Source organism: Mesoplodon mirus (assembly GCF_964341445.2).
Source record: "Mesoplodon mirus genome assembly, chromosome: 4".
NCBI classification, from domain to species: Eukaryota; Metazoa; Chordata; class Mammalia; order Artiodactyla; family Ziphiidae; genus Mesoplodon; species Mesoplodon mirus.
This window is the reverse complement of record NC_138979.1, coordinates 144,264,791-144,292,046: the sequence shown is the minus strand read 5'-3', so window position 1 is coordinate 144,292,046 and position 27,256 is coordinate 144,264,791. Positions and strand designations below refer to the sequence as shown.

Sequence of the window (27,256 nt, the reverse complement as noted above, 5' to 3'; positions counted from 1 at the left end):
AATATTAAAAGTATTAACATTTCTAAATTCTGAGGGATATTGGTAGGAACTATGAAAAAGGACTCACACTGTTTAACTTTCAAAATATAAATTAAAAATCTACTCTTCATATCCTAATCTGATGACTTAAAGAAATCAGCAGGGTATCATACAATAATCCTAACACTCAAAATGGCTTTATTTAAGTATAATAAAGGCTAAACATCATGGTTCTGTCATTAGAAAGGACTACGAATATAGGCAGAAATAACATTTCACAATTTCTATTAGAAGACTTCAAAATAGGACACTAGTCATTGATTCACTTCTATTTTGGCTGCATTTTGAGTCACAGAACAAAAGCATTAAAAAAAAAAAAAGGATCCTTTGAAAAAACAAAGAGAAGAGGAAAGTCAATAGCAAGAAGCAAGCATACCTCCATCAGCGGGAACAGGGCTGGGGAGGTTTGTTAGGGAACATGGAAGCCACAATCTCCCTCTCCACTCTGGTGTGTGCCAGCCTCGGTGCTGGGCAGGAGGGCACCACAGCATGTGGAGAGGCAGACAGTTTTGCTGGCTCCCACTTGCTCTTCAGGCCAAAGTCCAGGCAGAACTTGGCCTTGCAGGGTTCCTGTCATCCTGCCAACCCACGGCACTCCAGGGACACTGCTAGGAGAATGCCAGCCAAAACCTGCAGAAGTCACCTCCTTCACATCCTCTTCCATGTCGGGGGTTAGACTAAAGGATACCCCTTCTGTCAGATTTTATGGTGTTTGTGTACCAGCCAAGGAGAAGTAAGAGAAAGACAAAGAAAGCAACTTGTTTAACCTCACACAGTAGAAAGGAAAGAATTCTTCAAAGTAGTTGATCTGGGAATGAAGCCCAACATCCCAAAATCTCAGCTCAGTTTGCTCTTTTTTCATTCACTGCTGGTTTTTGGAAATTTAAATGATTAGGATCCTGTCTACTGTGGGCCATCATATCATTGCTTTCTCAAACAGAGAGTGGTCCAAAGCCACTGATGCACAAATACAGAATAATCTACGTACCATCAGACAACAGTCAATATGCAAAGCATATTCAGGCATATATGTAGTACCACATTATAGACACATTTAAAATGCAGATATTTTCAAAAAGAGGCCCTCACTTTCCATTCTTAAGGCCATAAATAGGAAATATTGCTCCAACACCAGATGTGTATATAGATGCTGAGGTGAATATTTACATATTATTCCATATACAATATGTAGATATTCAAAACCAATATGATCATCTCACATACGCATGCAATCCCTTTTCTGAAATAATAAAGACAATGCATTTCCAGGGAACGCATATATGAATTTTATTGTACTTTTTTTAAAGAAAAGTGGAAATCATAATCTTATATAATTCTCTCAAATGGATCCACTTAGACAATTTATCAATGCTTCCTTAAATTTTTACACCACACCGCACTCCAACAGGTTTTTGTTTTAAGGTAAACCAGGTTTTTGGCTCTTCCCTGTGGAGAAGTTACTTTCAAGTCAGTGAAAGTTCTTGGCCCATGATTAAAAGTCTTTGCCAATTAGTACTCAACAACTTCAATTCATTTTTTTCTGGTTCAAGATGAGTAGGAGCCTAATAAGGCTGTGATAAAAGGGCAAAAGGCACTGAGAGCCAAAAGCGGATTAATGAGCTCCTCCATTTATTTGTCTTCCTAACAGCTGAACTGTTACAAGTATTGACACTCTTCAAAAGGTTCCGCTCTGAACCCCATCCAGGCACTGCAGGCTCCAATGGACATCTTCAAATCCAGAGAATGGAGGGGCAAGAGCTTCCCCTGTGTGATGCCAAAACCAACAAAGCCCCATGGATCAGGTAATGAAACTTCAGCTTTTCCCCCTTTGAGATTTATTTACTGGCAGCTGACAAGGGGCAAATTCAGCTCGAATTGTGTAGTCAAGGCCCTGTCAAGCTTTTAGAGGCACCCTTGTCTTGAAGCACCTTCATGACTGGCATTTCACTCAAAAGCCCTCGGCACTGGTCCTTAACAGCTTATGACATCACAAAGGACACTCCAGACAGATGCCTACATGGCATCCTGCAGCATTTTAAAAGAGAATTAGTGGTTTTAATTATGGTCGTAGTATGAAAGGGAACCATGCAAGCTCCACAGGAGACCTTTGATCAGACCCTTTTGCTAGTACAATGCCACGGAACTGTGACTATTCCTGGTAAGGGGCCTTTTCTTGCTGAATGACTCACCAGTGATCTTTGAATGCAGACAAGCTTCTAGCCCTCCCTCTTCATTAGTGAGCATTTCTATACAGGGGCCTATATAGTTCTTGGAGTCTAGGAGCTATACAATTTGGGGGAAAAGAATCCCTACAGATTCAGGCCTCTACTTAGGAAGTGCTGAAGGACTCTGAGTGACTTTATTCATTAAAACAGGTTGCTATTAATTAACTGTCATAATAAAATAAAGAACTATTATTTGCATTTCTTACTATGTTCTCTTTAGTAATATGTATAAAAGATGCTTGTAACAGAAATGAATTTATTGAACCACTTCCCCACACCCCCCGAGTCCCTGCCCTTTTTTTTTTTTTTTTGGCATTTTGGCAGCAGGACTAATTATTGGGCCCAGATTTATGAGTCCAAATGGAAGTAAAACATGAATATAAAATTAATTAAGGAAAGACAAAATCCTTTTTACTTGCCAATCAGTTTAAGCAACTGAAAAAAAAGCAAACAACAATTAGGTTAATTTTTTAGTGATTTCAGAGAATGATCTAAGACAATAAAACCCCAACCTTTTCAAAATACCATTTGGTTGGTATTTCGTTTGAAGTGTGAGATTATGTAACAACCACAGCTACTCAAAAAAAAAAAAACAAAAAAAAAACGAAACAACAGTATTCTAACTTGAAGCATAACAAGATTCATTCGTAAAAAAAAAAATGATTTCACTTCTCGGAAACAAAGAATGTCTTTGGTATGGTATTAATGTTTTAAGAATTTAAATACCAATCCCAATAAGCAGGGCCCTTAAGATTCATGGTCAATATTTTAAGTATATGAAAACAGTTCATTCTCTTCTAGAATCTAATCAAGCAACTCATTTGGTGAAAGACTGTGGAAGTAGGAAGATTTTTCAAAATATTCTCACTGAAATGCTAATTCAGTAACATGGGCTAAATAGAATTTGCATAAATAGCACATCTCAGTCTCTAACCGCCCCCCGCTCCGAAACAGTACGGCTGCACCATGTACTTATATCTGGGAGATGACTTAGGCTTCCATTTTTTTATGCTGTTTCTTTTCTTGGATGAAAAACTTTTAGATTTTGGAAGCCAAACGCCAAGCAGGTTTTTCACAGTTTGCTGTCTCAGCCATTTTTCATATTTCTCAGACTTTGCAGTTCTTTTCTTAGGTGTTTTAGAGCAACTGAAATATCGGCCAGCTGTGGATCATTCTGGGCCTTCTGAGTGTAGAGATGGAAGTGTCTGATGGTTTCAGATAACAAGAGTTCAGGGTCTGCACCTCTTTCCCGAAGGCGCAGCATCCGTTCACAGGCGATGGCGTAGTTCTTATGCCAGTTCACTGGATGTTCCTTTCGTAAATAGACAATCTCCTTATAAAGCTGGAAGACAGCAAAAATGTTGGTATTCCATTGTTATCCCTTGACTTTTTTCAAAAAAAACCCTGAAAACACAGAGAAATTAACACAAGAAAAAAACATCCAAGCAGCCTACAGTAAAAATCTAATTGTTGCTAGGCCATGCAGAAAATGCAAGGATGTTACTATAATTATTACAGTAACAGGAGGCAAATGTGCTTCATCTAAAACTGCTTCTGGGGTTTTTTGGATGTTGCAGAGGGAACCTAAGACACACTGTGTCAGGACAAAATGCTCTTCCTCCAGAAAGACGTTCTGAGAAAGGGATTTAGTTCTAATTCATGGAAAGCTATTTACTCAACAGGCAGAAAGGCTGAAACTCTAAATTTAGCTATTGGAGAAAAAAATAGCTTTCTTTAGAAAACTGCATGGAAAAAGAACTTAAAGAAATTTAAATTTTGTCCCTCATTCTTACATAAATTTCTCTCTATATTATAAACAACAGCAATAACAATAGCAACAATAAAGCACATCAAACAAATCCAGCATCAAACAGACTGGGCATAACAGAATTTAAGAGACATCCTTAAAGTGAGATATTGAAAATCTTCACAGTGTCCTAAAATTACAATGCTCATAGTTAAAACTTTGCCCACAGGAATTCAGAATTTTGTTTTTCAATATCAGAGATAGTACTAATTGGATAGAGTTAGAATCTTTAATATTGAGTTTTCCAGAGGAAAAACATCAAAATTTAACAAACCAAAAAGTAGATGTAAATCTACAAAACAGAATATTATACTTGCTTATTTGGGAATTTCACAGGCTCCTTGGGGATTATCAAATTGGAGTCAGATCCACAGGCACTTGAGTTAAACAGTAGCCTCCATGAGAGCACAGGACAAGCAATGATGCTTCCTCCAGGGACAAGGGCTTTCTGAATTAGAACTATACTCATTACATCATCCAGTTGAAAGGGACCCAATTATATTATCTATTTCCCCAACCCCTACTCCAGAGCAGACAAATGCCTACCTAATCTATTGCAAAACAGCATCCCCATGAAAAAGTCCCCAATCCATATTTGATATGTCCTTTTGATATTTAATAACCCTCAGTCCTCACGCTGCCTTTTAAAGCTATTTTCCCCTTAGTTCTCTTCACTCCATAAAATAGGAGAGTCACCTTGCACTTTCATAGACATCAAAGCATTAAGTCAGCCTCCTACCCGTTTATTTTCTTAGTAAAATATTCAAAGCTTCTCCACCTTTCCTCATAGTTTTTTGGGTTTTTTTCCCCTATCCGTTGCTCCTCTTCCCAAGCCTCCCTCTGATGAGGGACATGTGTAAAATGCATGGCAGGCTGCCCGGAACAAAGTAGGCGCTCAGGAACTGCTCAGGTTCTTTTCTTTCCCAAGTTTTCAAAATCCTGATAAGGTTCTGGAGTGCAAGACAGACGCTAGCACTTCATTTCCCAATGGCTCAAGAGACTAAGAGGCACGCTCATGACCTCCCTGCTTCAGTCTTCAGACATCAGAACAACTACGCTACCCTTTTCTAGAACATCGACTCATTCTGGATGGCCCATTAGGCCACATGTGCTGTATCTTAAGAAGCTAAGAGTCATTTCTCATCATGTGGAATTACATTTCCCCCTCTAGGCGTGTATCACTGTGACATTAGTGTTAGGGGAACGTATTCTGTCTTGGGGCGAAATCTTCAATGTATCAGATGTTTTCCTAAAGATAACAAAGATCATTCTTGCTCTCCCACTATACCTGAACTTAATGTTCTGTATAAGCTATTGAGCAGGATAATGTAAATAATAACAAAAATATCTTTTATAGCTAACAAGAATGTTCTTGAAAAACCTGTACTAGGGGCTGATTTGTGTTGACCCATGGAGTTTTTGGCTTCATTTTTCTTGCAAATATTGTTACACATCTGGAGACATATGTGAAGGAGATACCTATAGCTGCTACAGACTTGTGTTCACTGAACAGAGTAATGCTTACAGGCCCAAAGGGACAATAAATCCATGAATTAGCTTCAGTGGTGGCCTAACAACTGACCATGGAACAGATCACTGATGAGAATATAAAATATTAGTAAGTCTCAGATTTCTCCCAACTAAATACTACTTGTTTTTCACGGAATTATACAGGGTATTAGAGATGAACTGGATATGACCAGGATATAAGAGAGAATCTATAAAGTTTACAGTCCACTTTTTTTTTTTTTTAAGAAAAAATAGAGGTCTGGAAAGGTTAACTGGCTCACAGTTGACAGTGAATGGTGGAGCAGGCCTTGAACCTGGACCTCCTGACTGCCAGACAGAACTCCAGCATGCCGCTTCCTATAACTAGTCCCTGGCTGTCCTTGAGTGGGCACCTAGGAGGTTTCCACCTTTGTCCCTGTGGTTCCCTCCTTATGGACTGTCCGCCCTCCCCCACTTTCTCGCTACCCTGCCCCACATCTGCCTGGCCAGTTCCTTCTGATCTTTCAAGATGACACTGCGGTGACATCTCCTCTAGAAGCCTTCCCTCCCTTCCTCACCACCCCCTCCCCAGAAGGCTGTACTCATATGCTGCTCTCTGCTCCCACTGCACCTCTGCAAACCTCTCCTAACTCTCACGACTGAATTAGCTGAGGACCTCATCTTCCATCTCTCTCTCTAGCTTGTGCCTCTTTGACAGCAGGGAATATTCCTGATTGTCTCCATCACAGTATTTGGTACAGACTGGGTGCTCCATAAATGCTCTGTGAGTGAATGAATAAATGAATAAACAATGGACCAATGAGCACAAAATTGAGGAGTAAAATCTGTCATACTAATTGGACACCATGCAATTTTGACTCAGCACCAAACAAGTGCCCTGGCTGAGTAGATCTACAGCAGCCCAGAGACAGCAGAAATACCTCCTCACTTGCTTAGACATACAGCTCCTGGGCTCTGTTCTTATTGGCCTTCGCCAGAATGTCTATTTCCTACAGAGCAGGCTCCAAGACTATCTCTGAAGGTGATGAAGAGCTCAGTGCTATAAATCACAGAAAAGCAGGGACTTGTTAACATAGTGCTACAGCAAAGCAAGCCTCTGCTCTGTACTCCCCTTGCCATCACAGAGGACCAGCTAAGCAAGAGCCTCAGTGTGGCTGGATGTGAAGGCTGTTTGGTTTCCTGGGGCCACATCAGAAGACAGAGCCACTCTCCATGACCCTTTATCTCTCTCATAAAATCCCAACCAGGGCTTCCCTGGTGGTGCAGTGGTTAAGAATCCGCTTGCCAATGCAGGGGACACGGGTTCAAGCCCTGGTTCAGGAAGATCCCACATGCCCCGGAGCAACTAAGCCATGTATCACAATTACTAAGCCTGCGCTCTAGAGCCCGCGAGCCACAACTACTGAGCCCGAGTGCCACAGCTCTGAAGCCCACATGCCTTAGAGCCCATGCTCCACAACAAGAGAAGCCACCACAATGAGAAGCCTGTGCACTGCAACAAAGAGTAGCCCCCGCTCGCCGCAACTAGAGAAAGCCTGTGCACAGCAACGAAGACCCAACGCAGCCAAAAAGAAATAAATAAAAATTAATTAATTAATTAAAAAAAAAAAGAAATCCCAACCAGCCACAGCCTGATCATTTCAAGTATAGCCAGGGTAATGATTTTGCATAGAGGGCAACCCATCAGAACTTGTTTCTTTTTTTAAATAAAGCCATCATATTAGTTTCCTATTGCTGTTGTAACTAATCACCACAAATGTAGTGGCTTAAAACAATATAAATGTATTATCGAATACTTCTAGGGGTCAAAAGTCATAAAAATCAAGGTTTTTGTAAAATCAGCAGGGCTGTGTTCCTTCTGGAGGCTCGGGAATCTATTTCCTTGCCCTTTCCAGCTTCCAGAGGCTGCCTGCACTCCCTAACTTGTGGCCCCTTCCTCCATCTTCCAGGCCACATGTGTGGCAATCTTTTAAGTCTTTCTCTCTGACCTCTGCTTGCAACGCCACATCTCCTTCTCTGACTCTGACCTTCCTGCCTCCTTCTTCTAAGGACCCTTGTGATTACGCTGGGCCCACCCGGATAATCCAGGATAATCTCCCCACCGCAAGATCCTTAATCACATCTGCAAAGTGCCCTTTGCCATGTAAGGCCATATATTCATAGGTTCTGAAGATTAGGACATGAACCTCTTTCATTATTTTGCGGACCACAGCCATTTACTTTAGATATTATTTGTGATACACATGACTCTTTTTTCATTTATACTGCTTTATAATGCCAAATAAAGCTGGAAACAAAAAAGTAAAAACTCTACTGTGATACACCCTTTCTCCATCCCCAACAGCCACCAGCCTCCCACCAAATAAATTTATATATGTAAAAGTATAACATACGTTATACGCGTGAGTGTAGAGTTGAGCTTTCACATCTGAAGGCAAACTTGCGGTTTCTGCCAGGTTGAAGATGAAGAACGGTGTTTTCATCCTGGGAGTGGGAGGGTGTTCATGTCAATTTTACATTCAAAGCTAAATCTGTCAGGCTTTTCCATTGATAAGGAACATGCAAAACCATTTATTGTATTCTTTTCACTTCTCTCATATTAATAGTTTACTCTGGGGCTTCCCTGGTGGCGCAGTGGTAGAGAGTCCGCCTGCCGATGCAGGGGACACGGGTTCGTGCCCCGGTCCGGGAGGACCTCACGTGCCGCGGAGCGGCTGGGCCTGTGAGCCATGGCCGCTGAGCCTGCGCGTCCGGAGCCTGTGCTCCGCAACGGGAGAGGCCACAACAGCGAGAGGCCCATGTACCACAAAAAAAAAAAGTTTACTCTGAACCAACAGTAATCCTCCCCCCGCCATCCCAAGACACTGCATTCACACCTACTGCCAAATCTTAGAAAAAAGCTTATGTTCATCATCCCTATTGTACATCATCTTCCCTCCAGATGTACATTTCATTATGCAAGAGCAGCTAGGAGGCGGAGACTTGCTGAGTTTGTCAGCATATCCCTGAAGGTACCCATCGCGACGGTTCATGCCATGTGTGACCAGTTCTTCAAAGATGGCTGGACTCTTTGACCACATGAACTCATCCAAATTGTATTCAGCACACCAATTAAATCAATAGCCTGAATAATGACCTGCTTTCTTCTTTTATGTGATTTCTCCCCCAGCTTTCCCGCATTCAATCACAGTGAGGAATTGTGGAGACATTCGGTGTATCTTTGATTAGTTCTTCAAAGCAAGTATTTGTTCCTATAACTGGGCTGATAACTTGAAATATGCAATTTGCTGACTTTTTCAAAAACACTACTGCAAAAACTGTATCTTTTTTTGTAATTGTTATTTTGTCAAGAACCATTTCTTAGCAATTTTTTTAAAAAGATTTTTTTGATGTGGACCACTTTCAAAGTCTTTATTGCATCTGTCACAACGTTGCCCCTGCTTTATGCTTTGGCCCTTTGGCCACGAGGCATGCGGGATCCCAGCTCCCCAACCAGGGATCGAACCCGCACCCCCCGCACCGGAAGGCAAAGCCCCAACCACTGGACGGCCAGGGAAGTCCCTCTTGACAATTTTTTAAAAAACCTCTTTAAATGTTATGTAAGCCCTTTACACCCTAACTCAATTCTTGGTGCAAAGCACAGTCCCTGGCCCAGAGTGGGCATCAACACATTTTTTACTGGAGGAAGCACTTCATACTTGGTACCCCTCTCTGCATCACTTAGGACTTTTACATTAATATTTAGGCCAAAGTCTGTTAGTGTTAGATGTTTTGAATATTTTAAAAGAATGACAGGAACCCAGAGAGTCAAGAGCATCACCAGGAAGTATTTGTTCCACACAGGAACAACAGGAAAGTACAGTATCTAGCACATGAATAGTCAGATCTCTTTGAACATGTCTGTCTGCTCCATTAGACTGAGCTCCTTGAGAGTAGGAATAGGAACTGTGTCATATTCATATGTGTAGCTTCCATGCCTAGCACAGTGCCTGGTCTCTAGGAAGTTTTCAATAAGTGCTTAAATAATTAACTAGCACATTACACATGGAGACCGGGTTGTAATTATCAACTTCTCCTCAATCAATTACACTCACTTTGGTTTAGTTGAGATAGGAGAGCATAGGAATTAGGAATGTTCCAGAGTCAGACAGATGTAAGTTTTGGACTCTATTGGTAGAACTATGTGGCCTTGGACAAGTAACCTCTCTACCTCCAGTTTGTTCTTTTGTAAAACGGGGATAATAATAACTTCTTCACAGGCTATTGTGAGGATGAAATGAGATTATGCATGGTTAATGATTAGTACAATGCCTCAAACAAAATAATTGCTCATAAGTATTATTTTTATGATCCCCACGCACCACTACTCCCCAGGTGAAAAGCGCCAGAGGCTCTTCTGCTGCATTACAAACAGACTGCAAACACACACGTGTACATTATTTACCTGGCTTGCCACATCTCTTCATTGGCCACAGATTCCCAGGAAGATGGAGCAAACCTGCAGTTACAAGAAAACAGTAACATGTTTCTGCTACTACCTTTACTGCTGTGGACATGTAATTCTTGTTTTATAATCTTACAAGGCAAATGAAATAGGCTGCATCCTGAAGTACTGATAGAGACCAAAATAACAAACTTATTCTCCTAGAAAAATCTGATCATTAGGAATTTGAGGTTTTGGTGAATGTATTCTTAATCTGCATAATGAGCCCCGGTGCCTCACGGGGGCAAACTAAAGATTAGTGGGAAGAGGCTGGAGGCATTTGGGGAGCCAGCTGTTCCTAAGAACTGTCAGGTAGGCGATGGGGCAGGGGTGAGGCCTGGGTCACTCTATGGACACAGCTAAGAGCCACTGAGCTGTAAAGAGAGGGGACTCCCGGCTTGGATAAATCATTGCTGGAGCTAGGATGCTGCTCCAGAAACAGTGGCTGAACCATTTGCTGATTTTTTTTCACTTTATTAAAGTTTCTTTTATTATGTATCTATTTTGACAGAATGGAGATAATGAGTGATGCCATGTACCTGTACTGTTGTCAGCTGTTTGGAGAACAGGTGATTTTCTAACTTTTCCTCACAATGGTCACAGAGTACTTTTTTTTGGCCGCACCGTGCAGCTTGTGGGATCTTAGTTCTCCGACCAGGGATTGAACCTGGGCCACGGCAGTGAAAGCGCTGAGTCCTAACCACTTGACTGCCAGGGAATTCCCGTCACAGAGCACTCTGATGTAGAACTACTTATCCAGCTCTCACTGGTGCACAGCAATGTGGTCTATTTGCTCATATTGACTCAAAAAACTTTGGCACCATTTGTTCATATGATCTTGACTGTTGTTCTTAAATTATAAGTAATAATTATCTAATCTTTGAATAATTCATAATTTAAAAAATAGGCAATGGAGACACCTATCTTCAGATGGTGACTCATCTTCCATATGGGAGAGAGTCAAGTCTAGGGAGAAATGCTTCCAGGAAGACTAATCATGCCCAAAACGACAGACCAAGGCTGATGACAAACAACTGAAGAAAAAGTTACTCAAGTCCCAGTCTTCCCTACAGAGAAGTGATCTGCCATTCTTGAAGGAAAAAAAATATGAGTTTATGCAGGTGGAAACTATCATGGGCAACAGAGTGAGTGCCTTTTAAAGCTCTGTTGCAGTTAATAAATCTCTTCCACTTTTAGGGTCTAAGCTACAGGATGGTGGACCGTGTAGCATTACAACAGCTGGAGGTGGACGGTGGCACATGTTTAACTACTGTGGTGCCCAATCTACCACCACCGCCCTTCCTCCATCTCCAAGCCTGAGGACAAGAAATATATGTTCTCTTTATTACAATACTCTGTGGGCAGCAAATAACAATATTAACTACTAATAAAAAAACACAAAATACATCAAATAATTAAAAGGCATCTCAAAATTTAGTAAGTTTTTTAGGCACACAAAATGGCTATACACTGACGAAAAACATAACTGCTCTCTATACCTTCCATAGTCTTCAGTCCAGTTATAGATGTTTCTCGTAAGTTTAATCCACTCCTCAGGGTTGAATACAATCTCCGAAGAAACTAATTTGTCACAAGAACCCCATGGCCAAAGTGAATAGTTCTTTTTCCAGGTTGGGTCGCCTTCATGAATTCCTATGCAAACAAATGTTTCTTTTCTATTGAAAACAGAAAAATATGCATTTTTAACTTGAAGTTCTAAATGTTTAAGTATAGCTCATGAAGGGTCATTTCTGACTCTTTAAACCCTGGTTACCAATAAACCATTTGTGAACACTCTGGTTTATTTAAATCTCTCCCAAATAGATTGTTTTAAATTTACATTGAGGGACTTCCCTGGTGGTGCAGTGGTTGGGAATCCACCTGCCAATGTAGGGAACACAGGTTCGATCCTTAGTCCGGGAAGATCCCACATGCCGCGGAGCAACTAAGCCCGTGCGCCACCACTACTGAGCCTGCACTCTAGAGCCCGTGAGCCATAACTACTGAGCTTGCATGCCACAACTACTGAAGCCCACGCACTTAGAGCACATGCTCTGCAACAAGAGAAGCCACCGCAATGAGAAGCCTGTGCACCACAACGAAGAGTAGCCTCTGCTCGCCGCAACTAGAGAAAAGCCCGTGCACAGCAACAAAGACCCAGTGCAGCCCAAAATAAATAAATTTACATTGATATTAGTGTAAAAAATGCTGTTTGGGAGGTTGAGGCGAAGCACACAGACACAAATGATAAAACTACCTGTTTGGGACATTGTAAGAAATCACGGGGGGATAAGCACTGTTACAAGGAATGTTTCTGTGGTTCTGTCTCATGTGTAAATATACATATTATTTGATACCTTTAAACTTTTATAGGTGGAAATAGTAGGTACTACTACTACTCACCTCTCCTTCCTCAAATCTCCATTGCATTTTATTTTTAGTCTCTTTTAACATTACTTTATTGAACTTATGTTCATTTATAAATCTTTCTGAGAAGCCCAGAAGCATCCTGAGGATAGGCTCTCTATCTCTGAATTAATTCGAAATCCCACATAGCATGATGCATAGCTAATACACAATATTTGCTGAATAAAATTAATTAGATTTGACTATTAGCATCTTCAAATCCTGCAAAAATTCGTAATAGAAGTGGTTTAAATAAGCTTGGCTCAAAAGTATCATAACTGACTGGTTCTATTCCAATTTTTGGTGTATACCTTAACAGCTATTACCAAGTAGAAAAAAAAAAAGGAGCATATTAGGAGCAATTACTTGAAAGTAAAAACTTCATGAACTTTGAAACAAGACAACTTCTGGCTTAGATTCTGGATTTTTTCCACTATGTATTACCCCTATGATTTGGGGGAAATTACTTAATTACCTGTGTCTGGTCTCCTCATCAGTGAAATGGGTATGAACTATCTTTCACAGCTGTTTAAGATTAAGTGAGATATCTGACATAAAGTAAAACATAATAGAGTTCTGGTTCTAGGGAAGATGGAGTCATCATATTCTATTCTGTCTCTCTCACTGCACACAACTATAATTTCTGAACAGAAGACCTGGAACAACTATCTGAAGACTCTGAAAAGTAAATGGTGGAAAGAAGATGGAAGGAAGAAAGCAGAATTCTAAGTGCCGCCAAATCTGCAGTGAGTTTATCCCTTTTCCCCTTCCAGGATTACCTGGCCTGGACTCAAAGGAAGCCTGAAACCCAAAAGTACATACCAAGTAAGGACAGAAAGAACTCCAAGAAAAGCCCAGCCCCCTCCCTTTTTCCTAGCCCAGAGGGCAGGAAAAGGAACTTGTACGGACTGGGGAGAGCAGAGGAGGTCCCCAGGATGTTTTCCCTTCTTTCCTTCCCTGGGCACCAGGCACTACTGTGCCAGCAGCGGCACAGTTACAGCAGTGGCAGCTGGGCAGGTCCCTATAGCTCTGAGGAAGGGGAACACTTCTCACTAATCAGAGGAGCTGTGGTTCCAAAGGTTGGGAGCAAATTCCTATTACTCCTCCACGGGGTGAACTTGAAGACAGATCAAGAGAAATTATACAATTTAAACAAAGAGAAAAAATATTAAGAAAAATGTACAGAGTTTAGGCACCTGTGGGACAATATCAAAAGGTCTAACACTGGTGTCATCAGAATCCCAGAAGGAGAAGAGAAAGAAGGTGGGGCAGAAAAAGTACTTAAATAACGTCAGGAAGCTTCCAAATTTTGTGAAAGACATAATCTTTCAGATTCGAGACACTCAGTAAATCCCAAGTAGGTTAAACTCAAAGAAATTCATGCCCAGATACATCATAATCAGACTGCTGAAAACCAAAGACAAATAAAAACTCTTGAAAGCAGCCAGAGGAAAAGCAACACATTTCACACAAGAGAAACAATGATTTGAATAACTGCAGATTTCTCATCAGAAACCACGCATGTCAAAAGGATATAAAATAACATTGTTAAAGTGGTGGGGGAAAAAAAAGAACTATCAAGCCAGAATTCCATATCCAGAAATATCCTTCAAAAATGAAGGTGAAATAAAGACATTTTCAGATACAGGAAAACTAAGAGAATTCACTGCTAACAGTCTTGCTCTAAAAGAAATGTTAAAGGACTAATTTCAGATGAGGAGAAATGATACAAGAGGGAAGCCTGGAATATCAGGATTGCAGGAAGAGCAAAAGATCTGGTAAATATGTGGACAAATATTTTAGATTATCTTTTCTCTTAGATTTTAAAATATATGTATGATGGTTGAAAACAAAAATTATCACATGTCTAACATATTTGACAACTCAATCAAAAGTGGGGAGGTTAAAGGAACTTATATGCCACTAAGGTTTCTACAGTTCACTTGCAGTAGTAAGTAGACTATAAAAAGTTAGGTATGTCTGTATACTGTAATTCCAAGAGCAACCACTGAAAAAATTTACCAAGAGACATAGTAAAAATAATTTAACATGGAATACTAGAAAAAATCAAAGTATCCCAAAGAAAGCAGGAAGGGAAACAGTAGAATGAAAAACAGAGAAACAAACAGAAAACAAATAACAAAATGATAGATGTACATCTAAAACATATCAATATTTACATTAAATGCAAATGATCTGAATACACAATGAAAACATTGTCAGATGTATAATAAAACAAGAGCCAAATATGTACTGTCTATAAGAAACCCACTTTAAACATGACATAGGTGGTTAAAAGCAAAAGGATAAAAAGAGAAATACCATGAAAACACTAATCAAATTAAAACCAACCAAAAACCCAGAAGGATTTTTTTGTAAATATAGAAAAAGGTGCAAATGCAATTCAATGAAGAAAGAGTAATGTTTTCAACAAATGATATTCATATGCAAAAAAAGACCTTTGTTCTAAGCAACACCCTTGCAAAAATTAACTCAAAAGGGACCATTGATCTGAAATGTAAAACATAAAACTATAAAACTCTTAGAAGAAAACATGAGAGAATCTTTGTGACCTGGTATCAGGCAAAGAGTTCTTAGATATGAGATCAAACAGTATGATCCATAAAAGAAAAAAATGATAATTGGATTTCATCAAAATAAAGAAACTTTTATCTGCAAAAGACACTTTGAAGAGAACAAAAAGACTGGGAGAAAATATTTATGAATCACGTATTTGACAAAGGATTTGAATCTAGAATATACACAGAACTCTCACAACTCAATAGTAAAAAAACAAACAATCCAGTAATCCCACTCCTAGGTATGAAAACATATTTACACACAAACGTGTACATGAATGTTTATAGCAGCTCTATTCACAAATGCCCCAAACTGGAAACAACCCAAATATCCTTCAACAGGTGGATGGATAAACTGTAGTACATCCATACAATGGAATACTACTCAGTAACGAAAAGGAATAAACTATTGATACACAACAATAACTTGTATGGATCTCCAAGGCATTATGCTAAGTGAAATATGCTGATGTCAAAAAGGCACATACTTTATGAGTCCATTTATATGACATTCTGGAAAAGTTAAAACTATAGGAACAGAGAATAGATCAGTGGTTGTGAGGGTTAGGGCTTCGGGGACAGTATGATGACACAGGACAGTGAAAGGGAGTTTCTGGGGTCATGGATGTGTTCTGTATCCTAATTGTTCCTACCCACTTGGCAAATTCTTACTTAGCCTTTAAGTCTCCAACATTTTATCCATACCACTATTATCATGCTTGCCAGCTGATACTATAACTTATCTGTTTCATGTTTAAGGTACCACTTGACACCTCTCTGAAAGACTGCAACAGCAGGGATCACATCCATGCATCTGCAGCTGGTATAGGTCTTGGGACCTTTTGAATACCCAATATTTATTAAATAAATACTGCATGAATGCCCCTGGGCAGAATTAATTGCTTCCTCATCTGTGCTCCCAGAACACTTGGCTTATACTGTGAATTAAATCATCTATTTAGTAAACACACATTGAACATTTACTGTGTCTCACACTTTACAAGGCTTTGTATAGAGCTTATGCCATCATATTATGGCCAATTGTATTCATATCTGTGTATAGATACAACTAGATTGTAGTCTTACTTAAATCTGGAACTGTCTCACTTTATTGCCTAATACAAACTGGTACATAGTAGGTTCAATTAATGTTTATAAGGTTGAATTAAATAAAATTCACCAAAAAATGCTGATTTGGAGATGTTAATTGTTAACATTTTATTCCACAATAGAACAGTTATTCTTGCAGCACATTTATACCTGTCACCTTCATATTACTTCATGAGCCAGAGTAAACTTCAGGCTCTGAACACCAAAAATACCACATCATTAGGTTCTTGGTAAGGGACAGTTTAACTTTTACAAAGAATTTCTGAAGTCTCCTTTATAAGAGAATAGAAATTATGAAATAAGTTTTCTTCTTCACGCTCTGGACAGTCCCAAGCATTTCATGGACAGGAAAAATGTTCAACACTCTACCACTGAAGGAGTAATTTATTCTTGACCTTAACTATGAATAATTTTATGTTCTCAAGTATAGAATTCACAATTCTCATGTTATCTCAGCCAGCATAACTGTAGGTGTTTTTCTTATTTATAAAAATGCCTTATCCTTTAGAAAAAAATCCTTAAGCTATTTTTATATAGTGATTATTCCTGGAAAACATTTGCATTAAACTTAAAAGGGGGCCATGGTGTTGATCAGGGGGAAACTATAATTGCTTGCGATCTACCTGCAATGATTTCAAGTAGGCAGGCACATCTCCAATTTCTCTGAATCGTACTAAGATCTTATTTGCTATTCTTGCTAATCTGTCTTTATTTTTCTTTTACCCAGAACAATAACATTTATTTCTGCCTGGCCTCATTTATGCACAGATATTCAATTTAATTACAGAGATAATCTCACCGGTGACAGGGAAATAGGTGTAGAAAATTGGTCTTTTGGATGAAGCACAGCTGCTACATAAACAATTTTAGAAAAGCTTAAGATTTTAGAAAAGCTATTATATGAAAAGAGTGCTTACAGTTTATTTACTTCAAGAAAATGATAAAGATTAAATGTGACCATTCCACTAGGTAATACTCCTTCCACAGGATTCCACCGGTTCCCAGGAAATTTGACGCCTGGTAAATGCTTTGCCATCTTGGGTAAATACCACTCGTAAGTCATCATCTGCCAGAAAGATAAAATATGATATCATGCTTTTAATATGTTTCTTTAAAAAGAGTCAAGTTTATCAAGGACAATGAAAAGGTTCTAAAATGTGGAGGTACTCATTAAATATAATTGAAAAGCACATACAAATGCAACTGAGGTATGTGGCACTGACTCTTCTTCTAATGCCTTAGACCTTAGGTTTCATGCCTTAAATTATAACTATCAGCCATCAATAAAAGCAGCACCTAGTTTCACTTACCTCCATGCATTTGCCAGACTACCCAGAATGACCTCCCGCTCTCATGCCTAGAGTGTACTGAGCTTTCGGAACCAGCTTAAACACCACTGCCTCTCAGATGCCTCCCCCAGGTCCCATGCTCCTACAGCACTTTGTACCTACCTCAGTTATAGCTCTTAGCCTATTCCTCACTAGACTGCAAGCTCCTACATGAAAGGGGCTGTTTTCATCTCACTGCCTCTGCGCCTATCACATTGCCTGGCACAGAATACTTCCCAAACTATGTTTGCTGGACCTGAAATGTCCTTCTGATGGCCAGACTAGAAAACCTAGGCAAAGTACAGAGACGTGTCATTACTCTGTTCTTTCATTCATTCATTCAAAAAACAAGTATTGCTCACCTATAATGAAGAAGATATAATCCCTGCCCTTGAGAAGCTCAATTATATGATAACCTAGGCCTCAAAATTAAAAACCCTTTAGCTAAATTATCTTAATTTATTAGTAGCTCCAAATTAATTACATATTCTTTTGATTAAAATAAATCATTAGTATCAAAATTTTTTTCTTAATTCTATACTTAATATATACTTCGTTCTATACTTTTATATGTACAGATTTCTTTTTTTTTTTAAAGAAAAGACTCCTATTTACACCTTCAAAGCTTCATTAAGTTTGGATATCATCGTTTGAGCAATTATGCTTATGTTTTACTTGTCTATACAAGTCATTTAACTAGAAGTGACAAATTAATTTTAATCTAAGTGTACATTGTAAATACTCAAAAAATACTTATTGAATTAGAGTTTATTACCCAATAGTTTCAGTTCTTGGGTATAGTAACATTAATTAAATACCCACTGTGTGCTATGGCCTTACTCTTTCTAATTTAATTCTCATAATAACCCTTATTATGTGAGAATAATTAAATTATATCAGATACTGTTGATTGCCCACTCCACAGCCAATCCTTTCCAACTAACACAATCCTGGTTTTAATCAGGTAGTTCTAGTCATTCTCCTTTGCTAGTGAGTAGTTTAGGAGTGGTCATGTGACCCAATACTGGTTAGTGGGGCTCAAGTAGAGGTCTGCTGGGGGCATCTGGGGTACATGATACTCCCAATACAGAGAGAGAGAGAGAAAGAGAGAGACCCCAGAAGAAGCACTTTGCATGTGATGTTTGGAACCAGGCATCCATCAGTTCAAGAGACCTGCAGAAAAGCTGCCCCAGAACACTGTCATCATGGAACTGCTTGTATTATCAATCCTAAAACCTCCTCTCTCCAGACTACTTGTCTTGTGAGATTAAAAACTCCATAGTTTACGCTACTCTTAGTCAGGGATTTTGTTCCTTACATTCAGAAGCATCCTAACTTACTTATCTAATGATCATTTCCACTTTATAGATAAGGAAACAGAAGCTCTGAGAGGAAAAATCAATAGACCCAAGTCACACATCCAGGAAGTGAGAGGATGAGGACTTGAATTTGGGTCTAATTAACTTTGAAATCCAAGCTTCTCAATCACAGTAGCTGTCATCCCAGATAGTATTTAAAATCATAGTATGATACCATATTTTCAACAAATGATCTAGCTTTGGTCAGATGCTAGACTGAAGATCAAATTAATCATTTGTGTACATGATATAAATGCAAACTCCTTCTAAAAATATGTGTAATTTTCAAATTTCCCTATATTTGCAAATCCGTTTATAGTGTTCTCAAAAAATTTTAATTATTCATTAATTGAATGAAATTTATTAAGTAAGTATTGTGCCTAATAGTTTGCTCAAACTAAATGTATTTTTTCAAGGTTAAGAATTTCTCTTTTCCTGAGAACTGTTCTAAAAACACCAGAGAAAGATTTGTTCCCTTTAACTATTTATGGCTTAAACAATAAATCCTATAGTTTACATATATTTTTTTCAGTTCAAGAAGATTGTTTTAATAGACCTTGAAATTTTCACAAGTCCTCTCCAAAAATACTTTTGTCATAAGATCAACAAAATTTACAAATAAATTCTATAGCAGAATCGTGGTTAATAATTTCTATTTTGCATGAAATGTATACCAACCTGCAGTATGACTTATTTTATAGTCAGCCTTATTTATTTTAATCCCTGGATCACTGGGAAGTGTTAATTTGAATGGTTGAGTTGGCTGGATGTAAAAGAACAATTTAAAAATAAATTTACAACACAACATTGTCATGGTCTGTCACGTGAACTAGAGACCTAGGATGCTGTTTGAATCTAATATGAAACACATTAATTCTAAGAACATTCAGTTTAAAAAGGAAAGAAGCCACTCATGACTTTTCATATTAGTTAAAATAAAGAAAAGAATGTGATATATATTTTACCTAAAAGTGATCATAGAAACTGTACCCACTCAATGTTTAAAAAAAATAGTTCTTTAAAAAACACGTTTTAAAATGATCGCTACTACTATATTCTAAGTGTATCTTTCATATACTTACTTCCTGATCCACTAATGAAATATCTGGCCTCAGTCCCTCACAATAATGCATGTAACGGAGAGAATTCCCTGGCAGATCTCCTCTGAGTAAGATAATTGCATCATGAGGCATAGAGGCTAGAAGATTCTTTGCAAACTTATCGATCACATAGTTGGTCCTTTGGTCACAAATGCTAAATAAAAGGATTACAAAATATTAAAATAGCAACACATTGTTTTAGTTTTAATAAGACTGGGCTTATTTCCTGCTCCATTCCTTTCCCATCACACAATCTACATTTAGTGCTTTAAAATATTCTAACATGTTCTAAGAGGATGCATATATTTGAAAAGGGAACACTATTAACTGGAAAAAAAAAAAGAAGGAACTAATTGTGCAACTGAGAAAAATCAGCATACTGCTTTACTTCTGGAATTCATTATCATTTCCATAAAAAAGGGAATCAGTTAGTGGTCAATAATAAGTACTTTTTTTCCTAAAAGCATATCCAATTTCACTAAAAAGAAGTAAGTTTTCTGATTCCACTTGGAGTTTAAGGTAATTTCATGTTAATTCCATTTAGCTCAAAGGAATTTTCAGAAATGCAAAAGGAAATCTGCCAGTTTCTGGCATAAATTTGCACGTTTGTCTGACTCTCTTGCACATAGAGGTTGATCCTTTCCACCACTTCCCTGGACCAAAGACTCCCTGTGTTCCTCTCTCCCTTCTAGACTGAGAAATCACTAGAGAATGAGACCAATGAGAAAGAAGGGAAGGAATAATTTGTTGAGATGTTGACTTCTCTCCAGGCATTATTTGCCATTGCCAACAACAGCAGTACAACTCTTTTCAATGATGAAGTGGACTTCCTAACTTCAAAGAAAAAACTGGCATGAATTCTGAGAGCTTTCCATGAAAAAAGAAAAAGAATACAAGAAAGGAAAAGCATCGAAAAACAGAAGAAGCAACGTCCTTCCTGTTATTATCAGGTCCATTACATGTAATGGTACTGAAAAACACAGCCTAAAGTTGATTCACTGGGTTAGCATCACAAAGCAAATGAATACTTCCAGGAACAAAATATTATCCTTGCCTTTGTAACTGATGCAACCATTTTCTACTGTGATTCCCTACATTGCAGGGTGATGCCTCACATTTTGCCACCCAGGAAAGTTGCTGTCTATTCCATTCACCTGGGGTAAAAAAAGAATCAAAACAAAACCAAACCACCCAGTCTGTGCAGGCATCCCTGGTGTGGAACTGGAATTGCCCTGAAGGCCTGAGCCACGAGAAAACTGGGATAAAAAAGGGTGAGTGGAACTTCCCTGGTGGCACAGTGGTTAAGAATCTGCCTGCTAATGCAGGGGACACGGGTTCGAGCCCTGCTCCGGGAAGATCCCACGTGCTGCAGAGCAACTAAGCCCGTGTGCCACAACTACAGAGCCTGTGCTCTAGAGCCCACGAGCCACAACTACTGAGCCCACGTGCCACAACTACTGAAGCCTGCGCGCCTAGAGCCCACGAGCCACAGCTACTGACCCCGCACTCTAGAGCCCGTGAGCCACAGCTACTGACCCTGCATGCCTAGAGCCGGTGCTCCGCCAACAAGAGAAGGCACCACAATGAGAAGCCCCCGCACTGCAACGAAGAGGAGCCCCCGCTCGCCATAACTAGAGAAAGCCCGTGCACAGCAACGAAGACCCAGTGCAGCCAATAAATAAATAAATAAATAAATAGTTAAGGTTTTCTTTTTTTTAAAAAGGGTGGGAAACACACTATGGGCTCGGCAAACCCTTTTTGAGCTTGGAGTTGTATCTGGGACCTGCATCCCCTTCCCACAAGGCCTCCTGGTGACACAGCCTTCCTAACACCGGCTCTTCCTCAGTATTATAAAGAACATCCATTTTTCAAGTTACGTTGAAAGCGGGAATGTAACCTTTTAAAGCACCAATCAAATCTCAGTGTAACTAAACTCCAATGGACTCTTCCACTTCTGTAATGTTTACTCAATACTGCTGCAAATAAATGAACTGTCATCTAAACTTTACATCTTTTATGTTAGACTGAAGTTTTCATTATAATGGTTATTAAGCAGATTTTGAAAAACACATATAATACTAATAATGCATAAGGGTTAAGAAACTTCTAGAACTTTGATTATTTAAAATACTTAATATACACTACTACAGAGAGTACTAGGTAAGGGCCAAAGATTACTCAAAAGATGAAATCTTTGAAACATAAAGTGAATTATTTTAGGGCATACAAAAAAACCCCAAATGTCTTTAGTCTCCATCTAAGTGGTACTTTATTTTATTTTTTTACTTAACAAATTTAATCAGTTATACATATACATATGTTCCCATATCCCCTCCCTATTAAGTGGTATTTTAGATCATGGAATTTTACGTACACTCCAGATTCTACAAAGTATCTCTAGGATTCCTTAGTGGAAAATATACAGTGTTTACATGTACCACCCAAAACCTTGTTTGCAATGGCCTGAAACTACACATCACTCATGCTGAGATTCTTGTTCAAAAGTTTAAGAACCACTGCATTCAGACCAAGCTGTCTCACTTTGAAAACTAGTGGAAGGTAAAAATAAGACAAACCCCTAGAATCTAAATATCCAAATGCCTCTGGCTTGAATGCTACTTTTCATAAAAACAACCATGTGTTACCTATAATTAGAATATATTTGGTAAATTACAAAAAGAGCTGCTGAAAGCCATTCCAGACACTGAAGCCCATTGGTGTTCAGTACTCGGTTACTCTCAGAAACAAGTGCAGCCAAACCGATGCCAGCGAGGACAGCCACCACTGCATTGCTCTGCATCCAGAATCGTTCCACCTGTGAAAGAGGCATGCAAACAGTGTGTCCAGTTGACTGGTTCATGCAATCAATCAGGTATTTATATATTTTAAAAATATATTGCATGTATCTAGTTGCTTATGCCTGTGTCATTTAGGTATTCTTAACTGACTTCTCCAACCTAACTCCATGTCACTTTATTTTTCAATTTTCAAGCATTCCTCCTTCTGTTTGACGTGTGGATCTCCCTTTTTGGATCCACACATTCTTTTCTATACTACAAACTTCATCTTGAACTCTTTATTCTAACATGCAAAGCAGAAGAGGTAGAGAAATGCTTTTGCTTAACTCCTGATGTTTCCTTCCATGCAGAGAAGCTCCACTAGTGTAACACTCCTGGCCTCTCTCTACCCTCACTTATTTCTTCCTGGGACTGAGCTGACTGGGGAGTTTGGGAGCTGGGACTGGGCCTGCATAGCCCTCCTCCTTCCTCTTGGAAGTGAGCCACCCACAGGAAGTACTTGTCCAGGGGCAGACTCTGGGGTGAGGTGAGCTGGGGAGGGCAGAGGCCTGCTCTGTGCAGCACTGCCTGTGACTAGCCCATTCAGGGATGCAGGATGAGGAGACTCCCTTCCCCACAGATATTAACCACATTCTCCAATCTCAGCATTATGGGTAACAAAGGTGATTCTCCCACCCAATGTACTGGTTTATCGTGTTCTCAGCTGATTCAGAACTCAGGTGCTCAAGTAAGGTATTATTCATCAGGCCTCTTGAACACACACACACACACACACAAACTGTTTCAGTTGTTCAAAAAAGAGCTATCTACATTCATATAGTTTCTTCTGTAAGGAGAAGAAATACTCTAATCTCAGATATGGTAGTCAGGGAAAAACAGAAACATACTTGCTCTTTTGCACAGGCTTGGACTGGTGAGGTAAGAAATAAGGGAATGTGTTGGTAGAGTCCCTAATTACAACCCATATTTCTTTGCTATTTTTAAAAGAAAATCCCAGGAGAAATGCAGTTATACCTATATCTGCAAGCACACATACAAAATGACTCACTGAAATCTACCTTACATTTATTTTTCTATTTAACTATTGTGTTAACTAAACAATGCTTCCCGCCCCCCTCCCCCCCACCAAAAAAGAAGGCTTATTACCCTTACTGGTTCAGTAATTTAAATTTTGATTTATAATAATGTATATACAATTTTAACTATTTCTGAGATAACTTGCTCTTCTACAAGATTCATGAAAGACAAATTTGTACATTCTTCACTAACTTTCTGGTCAAAGGATATATCTAAGTAAAACTTACCACACCCATGAAAAGTGGTTTTGAAATATCTAAATTTGCCCTCCAAGCAAAGAACAATGAATAAATGCAAAACATTCCAGTAAAAAGCCATACTAATGATGAGTTCTGTCTGTCCCTATAAAAAAAATTAAAATATGTCCAAAATTATTTATGTGACATGAATATCAATAGTAATATTACATAGTTTTAAACTATGAAAACAATATTTGGAACTAAAAAACTTTCCATTTTTAAGTAGGAAAAAAGAAAGATCTTAGGTTTAAAAATTTGAGTTGGAATAGATAACCAAAGCATAGTAATAAACCATACACTGCACTACATATTGTCGACAGCATAATTTGGAACTATGCAGCAAAAGATATGAAGTTAAAATCTGCAGAAGAAATATAAATTACTAATCTTGTTAAATTTAAGATGTAATTAAACATAGCAAAACAAAAGAGTAATTTCATTCATCAAAATAATAAAGACTTTAAAATGACAAATCTCAGTGCTGGTGAGAATGCAGTTGTATGAGAATATATGTTAGTACAATGTTCAAGAAAAGTTAATTTGATAATATGTATCAAGAGCCTTAAAGAAAATATTCACATTCATTGACCCAGTAATTTGACATGTGGGCATAAATTTTTAAGCAGGAACCAGAAATGTGGATAAGAATTAATCCACAACAATACTTTGGTATTACTTATAATAGTGGCAAATGTGGAAGCAATCTAAGACCCTCAAATAGGAGAACATTTAAATTAATTGTCCTAGGTTATAGTATGGAATATTATACAGAAATTTAAATGATTCTAAGTATCTCTTATGGTATGGGAAAAAGCTCAAAATATAATGTTAAGGAAATAAAACTATAAATGTATATACAAATATATATTTACATAAAATACATTCAACAGGCTAGAAAGTAAATGAACAAGAAATTAATGGAGGTTAATAGTGCTATATTTTTTTAGGTTTCCTTTTATCATTGGAGGTTACTTTTTTCTTCAGGGGAGTTCAAATAATTGTTTGCCTCTTTTGCAAAGCAACAATAATTGGCTATGGGATAGTAGGAGATCAAACCAGAAGTTTAAGATATCAGATGGCCCACCTAGTTAGATTATAATATACTGTTCAATGTTTCAAAGTCATTAATTTATAATTAGAAAAAATACCTAGCAAAAAAGCAATACATATTTGCCTTAATAGAACTGGTCAGAGTCATTTATTTGGAATATAAAATACTACTGGCAATGTTCTATAATGACATTGAATATATTAATTCAATTAATGAACATGGGAAAAATAATGGAAAAAGGAATTACTTTACTCACTTTCTTACTAGACATATATTTGCCCAAACTGCAAGGGCTTGAATGTTGAGTGAGAGTTGGGTCCTCATATTTGTCACCTGAGAACTGTAAAAGACAATCTAATTTATTGTTGGCAAAAAACAAATTTGTTAGTTCCAAATAAAGCATTCTTTATAGACTATATCTGATTACGCACTGAATAATTTTAAGGCTTTGAGTCAGATTTTAAAATTATTTTGTATTCTTTTAAATTTGGGAAAAAAAGTACCACAAGAAAGAGTTAAACAGTCTAAGATATTTTCCAGTTGTAACATTTGGTTAACAACTTATACAATTTGACCTGAGATAAGAACAAATAATTATTCGGTATTTTTGATATTGGTATACTATACTGATATTATAAACCAATTTGTATCCTAGATTAGTTTGATAAGAAGTCATGTGAAACTGAAAATAAAACAATTCAAATAATTTTCTGGAGATCCAATCATGAAGAAAAAAAGAAAGAGAAGTGATCTCTAACCATCCTTTTCTAGGTTATCTTCTTCCGTAAAAGGCTTCCTTGTTTTCTATACTATTTGGTTCAAAAAATGTTTAAGCAATCTCTAAGAAATGTATTTTTCCCCTACAATTAATCTAAATTCTTTCATTAACTAATAAGCATTTTCTAAGTGTTATCTGAGTTCTCAGATAGCTCTAGCAGTCTCCAATTTTTAAAAAAGAAATGGATATACTATCTCAAAGAACTTTCTTCTCCCTACTGGCAATTTTACTGGAGAAAATGTGATGCCATAATTATGGAAACCACACAATGTCTATTTTACTAATGGAAACTTATCTACTATGAGAAGATATCCTTACTCATTTTCAAACACACTTGAAAAATTGATTCCAGCATGAGGCCCATTTCAAACCATTCTTCAAAAGGAATGAAGTCAGTCTCAAAATTTATTCTTGGAGATCTGTTGCTTAAATGTAAGCTCTAAAACATGGTCACTGCCTAGGGTTAGATTCAATAATTTCCAGAATGCAATTCAACAGGATTGCAATTTAAAGATATGCATGGAGAAAGAATGTAATTTGCTTGACTGGAAAAGAGTAGATGATTAGGTTCCATCATGTTGAAGGATTTTCTAGTAAGTTAATTATGAGTTGCCTTTCTCAATACTCTTGTCCACCTGAAACAATTAAATACTAGAAATTCTCTCACACATTCAGAGAGTGCTAGGATTATGCCCCCATACCGTATTATGATTTCGTTTGAGCAAATAGTGTCGGTGTGAGTGGTCATCACTCTTGTCAAGTCTTTTTTTCTAAGTATATGACCTAACTGCTATTATTTCAATGTAAAGGAGGCCTTTAAGTTCCCCAATAAATGACTTTTATGTGCAACTAATGAAAGTTAGATGTATGGTCTAGGACTAGTCTTGAGGCTTCTCTGGAGTTCATGTGGGATTGTGAAGACAAAATATACTAGTGATCCTGAATGTGATAACAACTTTGGAAGGTAGGTAGAAAAGAGCAGGTAGGGAGTCTTGGCATGGAGAAAAGCAGAACAAAGGAGAAGCCCAGAGACACTGATAAAGTTGTCTTTATCTTTAAAAGGGGAACTTGAGCTTCTTGCTACCTTCTTCCCAAAAGAAAAGAAAAAGGAGCCACAAAAGTCTCTGTCAGACATAAAAAGAAATATTTAAAGTCAATTTTAAGAACCTCAAAAGGTTATATAAGAATAATTGGTGGCAGGGAAATATTTTCAAAATATAGTATTAAATGAAAAACAGCAGGCTAACAAAACAGAGTATACATTATGATTACATTTTCAAAAACAAGCAAAAATATTAAAAATATTGAAAGGATATAGACAAAAATGTTAATGGATTAAGAACAATGGTTATCTCTGCGTGTTGGAATT

General features: G+C 38.0%; 1 protein-coding gene and 1 long non-coding RNA gene across 3 annotated transcripts in view; one reads left to right on the top strand and one right to left on the bottom strand.

Moving 5' to 3' along the window:
• Nucleotides 1-1,747: 1,747 nt before the first annotated feature.
• On the top strand, nucleotides 1,748-11,549 carry LOC309803464. The gene is made up of 3 exons (XR_014293947.1): nucleotides 1,748-1,841; nucleotides 9,955-10,136; nucleotides 10,575-11,549. It is a non-coding gene; the product is annotated as an uncharacterized lncRNA (long non-coding RNA).
• The window catches only part of TMEM260 (transmembrane protein 260), a 57,892-nt gene continuing 32,470 nt past the window's right edge, over nucleotides 1,835-27,256 (bottom strand). Inside the window, exons 8-16 of one of the 2 annotated variants that reach the window (XM_082619687.1) lie at nucleotides 25,366-25,449; nucleotides 24,047-24,161; nucleotides 22,590-22,759; nucleotides 19,927-20,098; nucleotides 17,076-17,224; nucleotides 11,563-11,739; nucleotides 10,025-10,078; nucleotides 7,974-8,064; nucleotides 1,835-3,606 (exon numbers count right to left, since the gene is read on the bottom strand). In XM_082619687.1, coding sequence (XP_082475813.1) covers nucleotides 3,352-3,606; nucleotides 7,974-8,064; nucleotides 10,025-10,078; nucleotides 11,563-11,739; nucleotides 17,076-17,224; nucleotides 19,927-20,098; nucleotides 22,590-22,759; nucleotides 24,047-24,161; nucleotides 25,366-25,449 — 1,267 coding nt within the window. In that variant the 3' untranslated portion in view covers nucleotides 1,835-3,351. The remainder of the gene's footprint in view (nucleotides 3,607-7,973; nucleotides 8,065-10,024; nucleotides 10,079-11,562; nucleotides 11,740-17,075; nucleotides 17,225-19,926; nucleotides 20,099-22,589; nucleotides 22,760-24,046; nucleotides 24,162-25,365; nucleotides 25,450-27,256) is intronic. The other variant, XM_082619688.1, reaches the window with a different exon arrangement.